The sequence below is a fragment of the Lygodium microphyllum genome, chromosome 8, assembly GCF_053477565.2.
Source record: "Lygodium microphyllum isolate KBCC chromosome 8, Lygodium_microphyllum_v1.1.10, whole genome shotgun sequence".
In the NCBI taxonomy this organism is placed as follows: Eukaryota; Viridiplantae; Streptophyta; class Polypodiopsida; order Schizaeales; family Lygodiaceae; genus Lygodium; species Lygodium microphyllum.
Genome location: NC_141142.1, coordinates 135,824,953 through 135,837,237, shown reverse-complemented (window position 1 = coordinate 135,837,237; position 12,285 = coordinate 135,824,953). Strand labels below are relative to the sequence as shown.

The following is a 12,285-nucleotide window of genomic DNA, read 5'->3' as shown; positions in this document are numbered from 1 at the left end:
CGGGCACCTATCACCATCACTTTATTCTTTATTCTTTTAGTGACAGTTTGAATAAAGGAAGGCTTGGTCACACATTGTGACTGTTGGAGTTCCCATTTGGTCTCTCTCTCTTTCTTGCTCTTGCTCTCCTACCATAGCTCTTCCAAGCAAGCTTCGATCCTTCTCTCCTTTCATATTGGTTGTACAAGCACTTCGAAATTGGTTTATGCAAGCTCTCAAATTGAGTATCAATGAGTCCCTTAATTCAAGTATATATTTGACTTAAATGAAGAGCTTAATGATAAGATTTGTATCTCTTTCAAATCTAGATAGATGTTGCAATGAATCTTGAATCCTTGAACTCACAAGAAACCTTGACTCCTCAATCTCATCAGTCCAACCACAACTCCACAAAATGTCATTGTGATACCAATTGATAGGATGCTATGGTGGGTTGCGGAGTCAATGCAATAAGAGAGCAACACGCACACACACGCACACACACACAAAGCAAAGTACAAAAGAAGGTTTTTGTGGGTTCTTAGTTACCCTTATTCCTCATTATCTTCACTTATATATACTATATAGTGTGTATATGTGGAAGGGGTGCCCTTTTGGCCATTGACCTACAACAAGAAGTCTATGATGAGACACCAACTTTAGATGAAGTATATGCTCATGTCTCATAGCCATTTTTACCTTTTGTAGGCATACATGTATCTTGATATAACTTATCACTTTCCTTCCTCCTTAATAGAGTACAAGTCTTTCAACTTAAAAAAAACAACCCCATCTCACTTCAATTAAATATTATTTTTCACTAGATACATAAATCTTGATAAAAACATCAAATAACATTACAAGTATTACAAGTTGAATGCATCTTGTGCCATTGCTACACCACTAAGTTCAACCATGCAATCAAATGCAAGAGAAGTGGGTACTAGTAATTTATTGCAAGTGAAGAAAAACACTACCATGGTACAATGAAATCATGAGCATAGGAGGAATGATAATTATATCCATAATTAAGAAAACTTTGTTGGATTGTGTAGTAATAAGAATATCCATAGCAAGAAAAACTCAAAGCATAAATGTAACAAGAATCTAACTTTTTGCAACTAGGAAGCTACAAGTAGTGTATGATGTCTTACAATAAAACATGAAATGAAAGGCACAAAAGAATAAGCCCAAATACTGTTAAGGTGTATGATTGTTGGAACTTTAGAGTATGCATGTAGGGAGCATATCAAGGGATGCTTTAATGTAAAGGAAAGGAAAATGAAGGATTTGGAAAGTCAAAGTTGCTAGTCACTAAAGGGTCTCTTTTATTACTCAATATACTATTTTTACATGAACCACACATTGTTGCTTGTCAACATTGCAAGAAAAGGAAACATGGAGTTACTTTTTAGGGCATTTCTAGCAAGAGTATGATAGAAGTATGGAAAAATATCATATGCTTTACTTTTTGTCTTTGAACAAAAATATTCTCAAAATTTTTACTTTTAGCTTCTGCAAGAAAATGAAAAGTAGCTAGAGTTATCACACCCTTTATAGGGGTCTAGCTTGTTGTATACCAAAAGCAAAACACGGCATGAATATTATCATTTTACATCACTGTTCCAACTAGCACAACTTATAGATATATATGCCTAAAGGAGTTATTTTTTGAAAATTTATAGGACACCACTCATCAACCAAGGTTTGTAAGCCTGTGAAATAAAATAGAGAATATTCAACTACCATGTTCAAGAATCGAAAGGCCCAAATGCCTTTTTTGTCATGCCTTAGGAATGAGAATGACATGTAGATGGCACTCACATTATTTGTACCTGAATTCTTTCATGCTCTAGCCTTTGTTTATGCATAGCAAATGTCACTTGTTTTGGTAGGTTCTTGTAAAAGGAGGCATAACCAAATAATAAATCTTGCCATACATCTTATTATTCACCTCAAATTAGGTGCTCCATGACTAGAGTCTCCCAATACTTCGTGTAGGTGTTCTCTAAAAGTATGTTTCATGTGGCAAGAGGGTTCATGGGAGGTTGAAATAAGAAACAAAAATCAAACTTCAAAAGATTTAGCAACTTAGACTAATATAATATTGAATGCACGAAAATGCAATATTTGGGGATGTGGCACTCACTAATGTATATGCAACGCAAAAGACCAACATTAACGAGTTCAAGCCTAAACTATATCTTCAATGAAACCTTATGACCATTTCTCAAAGTTTCTAAAGACAAAAACATTTAACGATGATTTCTATTTACTTTAAATCTATCATGGCATGCATATTATCCTCACATACTAAGCAAATAACATCACATAAATTTGACAACCCATAAACTATAATGAGAATTACTTTCTTTTCTTCTTCTTCTTCTTCTTCTTCTTCTTCTTCTTCTTCTTCTTTTTCTTCTTCTCTCTCTCATAATTAATAATTAATAACATATGTACATAATTATATATGTATAATATATTAAATAAAACATACTTATATATTTTTAAATAATTAATTGATGTATTAATAATTAATGATTAATATCCAATCAATTGCATGAAATTGTTAATAAGTATAGTATGTATATTAATAAGTATACATAATAATTATTAGTTTAAATGATGGTATATTAGTTGATATTATTAACTGTAATTATGTATTAATGTATATACATAACAGATTTCACACGCACACACACATTAACCTATTTATCAATTATGATATATGTATACATATAATTAATATATTAATAGTTATTAATAAATATATGATCAATTTTATAAATATAATAATCATAATCATAAATATATTATTTAATTAAAATGTAAGTATATCATATGTATTATTATTGTTGCCTATTATACTTATATGTATATATATTGATTATTTTATACGTATTAATAACTATAATATGCATATCATAATTTTAATTAATCTAAACAATAAGTTAATGGTATTTATATACAATAATTAAGTGTCAATATGTAATATAAATATCAACTATACATATATGTATCAATTATAGGTTAAGTATCATTTACATAATAATAATTAATAGTTAATTATTAATATATAATCAATATGTGTGTGTGTAGTATGGATGTGTGTGTGTGTATATGAATGATACGTGTGGGTGTATGTGTGTGTTTATTTGTGTGGTCTTGTAAATGTGTGTCCTCTTTCTCCCTCTCATCATTTTTATTTCCTCTCCTTTCTTTTTCTTCCTATTTATCTTATCTTACTTCACTTCACATGTATGCATGTGTACACATGTATATACATACGTATGCACATGTCTATATACATTGCATGTATATGTATATGTATATGTATATGTAACACTATATTAGGAAATTTGAGATTTCTCATATAGTATGGGAATTCCCAATATAGTTAATATTTGGTCACATGATCAAATCTTGTCTCTTTACTTGAAAGTGGAGTCTACCCTAATTACAATATACATTGTCTTTCCAAGTCCCACTTTGAAGCATGGATTAAGATTTAGTCACATGCCAAATCTTTACCCCTTATTTGAAAGTGAGACTTAGGAGATTCCCAAATTCTCTAATATGGTGTTATGTCTACATATGTGCTTATATACATATATGGAAGTGCATGTGTATGAGCATGTTTGAATATATGCATACATGTGTGTATGTGTTTGCATGTGTGCATGCATATGTGTGGGCATATTGTTCATGTCTTTTTATAGTCTATATGCATTTGTGTGTGGTTTTATAGTATATATACATTGCATGAACATATTCAACCATTAAAATTATTATCACATCCCATAATGTACAATTAAAAAAGAAATTCAACTCTTTTTTATAGTGTATATACATCTATGGATGTTTTTAGAGTGTGTACATTGCATGCACGTGTTCAACCATTAAAATATAATTTCATTTCATATGTCTAATTAAGAAAGAAATTGATCTCTCTCTCTCTCTCTAAATTTTTTCAAAGACTCACATTTTCCACACACACACACTGTGTGTGTGTGTGTGTGTGTGTGTGTGTGTGTGTAGGTATGTGTGTGTATTTAATTGGGTGGGGGAGATGATAGACAATAAGTATAACCTCCAATGTGGCTTCTCTAAGAGGTATTTAGCTTTATATAAAATGTTACTTAATCATCCATATCCACTTTGCAACACATTCACATGATACGATGCAATACCCCAATATTACTAGACCAATCACATTGTTGCATTACCCATCTCAAGAGGAGCTTAACCACATAGACCAAACACATTGTGCGCATACCCATGTGAAGAGGAGCTTGACACAATGTATCCTTATCTCTATGTTGAATACAAAAGCTAAAAACTATATCATGACATGAAACAATTTGCAATTTCCAACAAAAAGTGATTGAGTTAAACATAGCATGTAAGTAAGTGCTAGCAAGTAGCAATAGTCGACAAAGTGGCAACTTGTGTGGATATAGCAAATGTATTTGTTTGGTGTTTGTCATAGGCTTTGATGCTCAAGTAAAGAGATTGGATGAAGCCTAGTTCCAAATATGCATAATAACCACACAATAAAATTATGGTTAAGAGCCAAACAAAAGATTATCCTTTATAGACCTTCTAACACAAGAAGGGGAAGGGATGAGGGGCAAAATTGTAAATGAATTTTATAAGGGATAGTAAAGGGGTAACCTAGTTAAACTTTTCTCCTTAGAGGAGACAAGCATGCAATTTTATTCTCTGTTGGTGTGGTAAAGAAAGAAATAAAACACAACTGGACCACATTTATGGTAAGTCTAAGGAACACTTTTTGTTTTCAATAGGAGAGTAGACCCAAGAGCAACATCATAGGGAAAAAAAATAAACACAAGACAAACATATGAAACATGTTTGTGTAAGTAGATTAAACTATCATGAACAAGCACATGGAAGCACATTTTACAATTAGGTTGCTTGATGTGGCCGGCCAAATCAATTCTATAAGGGATCTTGGTACGAGGTAACAATAAATAATGACATACTTTAAGTAAGATGCCTAAACTTCAAAGTTTGAACCTAAGGGTGGCAATGCAAGCAACACATCATGCAAACTGAAACTTGTTTTCTACGGTTGGAGGCTGTGCCTCCTTGTTCTCATAAAACACAGTTAGCAATCATGAAAAATAAATGTGCTTTTGACCTAGGTGGTTTGTAGGCATCAAACCATAGCTTCCTTGCCTTCAATCGATATAGTGACCTTATGCGATCTATATATTGCTTGGTTGCATGAGACATGTTCTAGTTGACACTTAAATTAGATGCCTTGGCTAAGCTCATTTAGAAGCTAGGGTCTTACTTGAGGAATGCAAGACTGACGAGTGTTGATCATGAGCTCAATTTCTCAAGACCAAGGTTGCCATGAAGCATACTAGCAAATCCTCATTTTCAGCCTAAGGTTTGAAATTCTTCAACTATATTATGTTCGTTGCATGGAACATATTAAGTCCCAAGAAGGTATTTTGGTTTAAATTTTGCCGTAGGGAAAAAGAACGCATGTTAACACGAAACCTGTAAAACATGTGAAGTGTGACAAGGTTGTTTTACTAAAATCGTCATCTAAGAAAGACACAGGTAAAAGTTTGAGTTGCAAAACGTAGAATACATGGAGGAGCTTGATTTTCACCCTAAGAAAAATCAAGTCGTCATTGTGTTTATATTTAACGAGGGTGTGTAAATAAGTTTAAAAAGAAGTCAAGTAAGTTTTGGTTCCTTTATCTATGCTATAAGTGAGATGAGACCATTAGAAGTGTATATCTTTACAGAATATGAGAAGGACATAAATTAACAAATATAGCTAGACCATGGTCTCAAAGTGTATGTCATTACCAAATATGCCAAGGACATAAATTAACAAATGTATCTCTACTAGGTTTGCGAAGGACATGAATTAACATTGAATATGAGAGAAAACTGATAAAACACCAAATCCAAGCCTCAAGGTATTATTTTGGCACTCCATTTAAGTATCTCTAATTAAGGTCCATACCATCCACACTGAAGCGAAGGTATCATCGCCTGCGCAGGAAAACACAGGCGCAAAGCTGACCGACTGTGAAGTGGGGTTGGCCATGGCGGGTGGCAGAGGTCATCAGCAGCCTCCCTCTCCCCCTCCTTGCGTGAAAACATTAGAGCTCCTCTACCCCTGTTCCTGCACCTGCTCTCAATCGGAATGCCACGTCCCGATCGGCCTTATCCTCCAGCAAGAAGGAGATTAGAATCGCCGAATCTCTCGTTTCTGCTTTCGGATCGGATTCGAACAAAAGTGCTTAATCAGGGATTTTCATCCCAGCATGCGGTGCCGGCTCTCAATGATCTTGTCGAGGGGTTGCTTTTGTGCCTTTTCTGTGCTTGTGATGCCATCAAATGCGGTACTCAGCTCCCCAGAAGCAGCAGATGCCTCATTTTTATTTCGAATTAGATCAATCGGATCAGAGGAATCAGAGATTTCATCCATGGTTGCTATGCCATTCCGAATGGTTTGTTGAGGGGGTTCCTATGCACCTAAGTTTAACTCGTGATGCTAGTATATGTGGAAATCATAGCATCAGTAGTTAGGGGATAAGAACTGATAAGCCGCTGCACAAGGCATCTTGTTGAAGAATTCTCTGTTGCATTCACCTCATTTGTCTAGAAAGGCGGATGCTTGAGGCTCTCATTTTATAGGCAGCAGGTAGGTCATGTCAAACAACATCCCAACTTGAAGCACTTGCAATGCCCTAAAAGCAAGAGGAGAAGGAGATTTTGCAATGACTTAGCTATGGATCGCAGACACAACAGATTTCCTTTACGGAGGTCACCTTCCAGAAGCAGCTCCACACCCAATGTCTGCCTCCCATCCAGACACGCTAAAGTTCGGCTCAATAGGGCTTTTCTTGCTGGGGGCAGATACTGTGGACCCAGAACCCCTGTTCCACCATGGAAATTTTCGGGCAACTTTCCACCCGATGATAAGCTTCCATATCAACGAAATGAAGAAAACCACATTGCTGTTTCTGCACGGGCATTGGCTGCTTCTCTCTGGGAAGTACAGGAATTCCCCTCCTTGAGACCAAAGGTTAGAGAGCTTGGAGAATATCCAATCGACAGTTTGGGGAGTGTTGACACCAAGCAGACAAATGTAAGAAGAGGGCAGTGCTTATCCCCAGCATCCACCCGCATGAGTCAGAGATCATTCCTGCAGTCACCAACTGACTTTAAGGTGCATTTTCCAGTTTTATACACTTTGGAGATTGTGATATGACACTAAGATGCAGATTGTATGACTTCTTTACGGTCTTTTCATCTAACAAACTGTCATCTGAAAAACTGCTAAATCTTATAGGGAGGAGGTCATAGAAACGAGCAACGAATGTTCAGACCAGAAACTACAACTTCAGCCTCAAGTTTGCGAGCCAGAACTATAATCCAATGGCTAACTGATGGCAAATATTACAAGGTATTTTGGGCTTACCTCATACTTCATTATGCAATCAATGCATTATTGATACTTTAAATGAGCTTATTATTGATTAGTTGAGTCTCAAATTTATGATTCAGTCTGCATCTTCCAGTACAAGTACCTCAACCAAGAATGGTACCCTTGATGTGGATGGCACCACAAGTAAAAGTGATGTCTTGAAGATTCTTAATCAGTTTGAGGAACATCAAAGCAACAGCATGCTATCTGTGGATGATCTGCATGCAGAGTTGAATCGTACTCGCAGGCAGATGAAAGAGTTACTACTCAAGGAAAAGGCCCGTTGGAAGGAAGTTGAAATTTTTACAAAGAAACTGGTCAAAGAGAGGTTCCTGTGGCAGGAAAGACAGCAAGAGAACATCAGATTAACATTGCAGTCTTTTAGGGATCAGCTTGATGCTGAGAAGAAATCCAAAAGAAAACTGCAAGCACGTCACCGAAGAGCGGTGAAAGAGTTTCATAGGGTGATGAGAAATTTGGAAAAAGCTTCAGAGGACCTTAGAAGAGAAAAGATAGCTCGAGAATTGATGGAAGAGGTGTGTGACGAACTAGCAAAAGAGATAGGAAAGGACAAGGCAAGGGTAGAACAACTGAAGCATGAATCTGCAAAAGCCAGGGAAAATGTGGAAAAAGAGCGGAAGATGCTTCAGATGGCTGAAGTTCTGCGAGAGGAAAGGGTTCAGATGAAGTTGATGGAAGCAAAAGCAGAATTGGAGGAAAAAAATGCAGCATTGGAGAAATCGAGGAGTGAGCTGGAGAGCCTACTAAATATCAAGCAAGTAGATCAGGTGAAGGATGAGGATACTAGATGTCCAAGGCTGGATGTGCACAGGTTACCAAGTCTGAGCCTAAATTTAGCTGATTCATTCTGTTCAAAAGAAGCAAGAGTTTCAGGTAGGTTTTCGACTGATCGTCACAGTGGTGTATCAACAAGTACTTATAAGGCTCGTAAGATTATTGCATTTAATGATGATGAAAATAATGATGATGATAATGATAGTTCATCAACTGGTGAGCATGACCTGCACTCAGTTGAAGTCACCAATAGGCCTTCTATCAAGCTCAGAAGTAGTCAGTGGGAGCACCAGCCTTATGGACAGCAAGTGGCTGAAGTTATGGAGAGGAGGTCTAGCCCTTACAGAAATTCAAATGCAGATGAGTTGAGGCAAGGGAAAATGGAAAGCTTTCACAGGGTTTCACAAACACAGACCAGTCAGATGGAGAGAATAGAAAAAGACTTTTATTTGGATCCAATGCATGATTCTCAATGGTTAGGACATGAGAAAGGAGATGTAGCAGCTGCACTGAGTAAATATCCACACTTTCCTGTTGGAAAGATGGAAGTTGGCCAATCATGGTGCAAAGGCATTGAAGGCCCTATATCATTCAGCCCGAAAATGGTTGAAAAGAGCACGCTAGGCTCTGATGATGGCTTCAGTACAGGCGAAAGTGCCGATTCTACTGGCTGTCATGACGTAGAGAATGCAACAAATCCTTCCTTAGGTTTGGTACATCAACAGTTGAATGCAATTTCTAGTCCAACTCATGAATGGAATCATCACTGGGTGTCTCTGGATGTCAGAAGCCCACTTCAAGGAAAGGGTGCAGTCTCTAGTGAACTGTCTAGAGTTTGGGGGGAGAATAGCCTCAAAGCAAAGCTTTTAGAAGCTAAACTGGAGGGACAGCGAGCTCGCTTAAGCTCTGGGACAGACTTGTCCTGACAAGATTACTTTTACTCAAGATAAATTGGCTCTCATTTTGCTCAATGAGCTCTACGTTTCCTCTGATCTGCCATGCAAATTAAAATTCATCTAGCTCTTTCACAAAAATGTGCATTCTAAAGTGTTTCCTGGGATCAGTTTTTGCCTCAGGAAGAAATCCAGACTAAATTTTGACCTGTAAAAGAAGTGTGTTCTTTGTATTGAGCTTGGACACAGCTTTATTAATGTTGGTGTTAAATGATGCTTTCTAGCTAGCAATGCAAGGGTAGCTGTCACATTGTCATGTTGGCTGCTAGAAAACCATTTTTTTGAACCATATAAAGCATAAGACAATGTTGTAGATAAATAGCTTCAAACTTGCATATGTATTTGGAATTTCTAAACTTGACCATTAAAAAAAAGGCAATGCAAAAATGTATGTATGTACACAAACACAAACACTTTTCAAGTGACGCATATGTATATGTACAGATACACACATTATGGCTAGGTTTATACAAGTTGGAACTCAACCAATTGCTCCATTGCCATTTACCTTGCCAAATTTTATAAGCGGAAAATGTATTAAGTAATGAAGTTTTTACGCATCATAGCTCCAGAGCTATTTCTTCCTCGAAAACATAAAGACCGCCTTGAAGAGGGAGGTCTCTTCTTCCCATACCCTTAATAGCTACCAGAACTTCATCTTTGCAGGCTGGAAATCCAAGGGGAGTGATTCTCGGTGTCCTACCAAAGACAACAACATTCCTTTGTTTCCTAATATACCTAATAACACTCACCCTCACAACATTGCATATTTTTAGTGAGCCTTCATCAAGATGACCTGCATCTCCGAAGACAATATTCTTTGGCGTGAAAGCCAGTTGATTCAATTCATGTGCTGAGTTTTTTCCAATGGCCTCAAGCTTCATTGCATTCCCAAAAGAGGTGGTGTACTGCTTCATCTGCCATTGCAGAGTGGGCAAAGTGGCGACAGAGTTCTCCATTTGTGTAGCCTATTGCATTCCCACAAAAAAGTAGTGTCCTGCTTCATCTGCCCTATTGCAGAGTGGGCAAAGTGGCGAGAGAGTTCTCCATTGGTGTAGCCGTTCACGTGCTGGGAATGATTGTCTTCTAGAGCACTAGGTTCAGCTTGTGGGAAGGCATAGCCCACCATGTTCTTCTCATTCTGTTCCATGTCCTCATCTTGGTCCTTGGAAACTTCTTCATCCAATACTCCATCACTTTTAAGGACTATGTTCCCTGCAAAGGGATAGAGGTCTCTCCTGTCGGGGCAATCTATGAGGAGTTTCCCACCTTAAGCTTTAAGATATCTGAGCGGATGTTGTGGACTTGCTATGTATGAGGTTGGCTATTGACCCTTTTTTTAATGAGAAACTCTTCCTCAGCCACTACTGTTCACAGTCAGTAAGTGTCCATTTATGGGCAATCTCCTGATCATCTAGCCATTGGAGTCGAGGAGAGTGCCACAGGTCTTCCCATGTGGTTCACAGGGACGTATTGCCCTTCCATCAAAGGTCCAGGTAAGCTGCTTGAGTGATGGGTCTCTCCTTCCATTGGTGCTGGCATGCCCTTAGTCTTGACTTGGGTAGCATTGCTCTCATGAATGCCTCCTCGAATATGGCTTAATACTATCCGTTGATGGCGAGCCAATAACATCCGTGACTACTTCATCGGCTCGCCACAGCACTCCATACTTCTTCGCAGCTGTCACAATGTCCCATGAGATTGCATGTCACGACTGGTTGCCATGCGACGATCACATGAAGTTTCTCAAAACCTTCTCCATGTCTCTCCAAGTAAAGAGCGCGGCAATAAGTAGGATTGCTGCCACCAGCATTGAATTATGATATCGTCCTTGAGCCACTGAAATCATAATTCCTTGAGCCACTTAAATCATAATTCCTGGGTAACTCCTAGCCGCCTAGCCTAGATGTGCAAAGAATGTGAATGGTATTGCTAATGGCAAAACCTTTTATCACTATATACCATTCCCAATCCTTTCCTTTTCGTCATTGAATAACTTCTTTCAGCATTGGTGAGTCGTTTGTTGATGAGATTCATAGGAAAAATCTATATTATGCTCATTGGGTTGGTATACTATTACTCCAATTGCAACTTCAAATACATCGACGTAGAAAATATGTAGAAGAAGTAGATAAGAAGCAACACAAATCCAAGAGATAGATGGAACCCAACTCTTGAACATATTTCTTGCATATGAGCTTGAGCTCAATTCCTATACAACATATTGGCCTACTCCATACATAGATGGTGTTACTATAGGCAAACTGAAGGTTAGAGATCCCAGTTATTACACTTTGTAGAATCTAAGAAGGTCACTTTGTAGAATCTAAGAAGGTCAATGATATTTTTGTGAGCCACTTTAGTCTAGCCATTACTCTCTAGGTGGAATGGTAATGTAAAATCCATATTAAAACTTACATTTTTGGTTAAAGTTACCCAAAATAGATTAATAATTGGGCCATCGTGATCAAAAAGTATAATCTTAGGAAATTTATGATGATAAAAATTAGTGTTAATGAAATTTTTAGCACCTTGGGTAATGAACAAAGTATTTTTGCAAGGAATAAAATTAAAAAATTTATTGAATCTATTCACTATGGTCCAAAACATGTAAAGATGTTGTGGGAGGACTAGTAATAAAATCTGAACAAATTTCCATGCTCCATTAGGTATAGACAGAGGCATAAGCAAACCATAAGCAAGCCTCATTGTAGGGGCCAATAAAAGTATTCTTTGCATGCAGCTATCAAAGATGGAATATATCTATGTTCCATATAAGCAAGTGCATACATTGCAATCATGGCAATATTTCTAAAAGCTAAAATAACACATAACTTCCTTTAATAATACAAAAATCCATTCACGTGAGAGTAATTATAAAAAATATTGATATTAATATTTTGAAATCTTTTCCAGCTAAAAGAAAAATCAGGATCTGAAACATAAGTAGCAATCATTGCATGAATAGTTTGAACTTTGATAGTGAAAACATGATTTAACTACACATTTTTTATTCAATTAAAATTGTGCAAATGATGAGATAAAACATTTTCCATTGGCCTACAACTCAATGCATAT

The 12,285-nt window shown here is 36.9% G+C and overlaps 1 protein-coding gene across 2 annotated transcripts; it reads left to right on the top strand.

Moving 5' to 3' along the window:
* Nucleotides 1–5,324: 5,324 nt before the first annotated feature.
* On the top strand, nucleotides 5,325–9,509 carry LOC148032903 (uncharacterized). Of its 2 annotated transcripts, XM_087683591.1 has the most exons (5): nucleotides 5,325–5,398; nucleotides 5,873–5,942; nucleotides 6,027–7,201; nucleotides 7,325–7,438; nucleotides 7,540–9,509. In XM_087683591.1, exons 3-5 carry the CDS (start codon nucleotides 6,761–6,763, stop codon nucleotides 9,178–9,180), a joined length of 2,196 nt encoding a protein of 731 aa, XP_087539717.1. In that variant the 5' UTR covers nucleotides 5,325–5,398; nucleotides 5,873–5,942; nucleotides 6,027–6,760; the 3' UTR covers nucleotides 9,181–9,509. The 2 variants fall into 2 exon arrangements, with proteins under 2 accessions (XP_087539717.1, XP_087539716.1); XM_087683590.1 differs by lacking the exons at nucleotides 5,325–5,398; nucleotides 5,873–5,942 and having other exon boundaries at nucleotides 5,969–7,201.
* The last annotated feature ends 2,776 nt before the right edge of the window (nucleotides 9,510–12,285 follow it).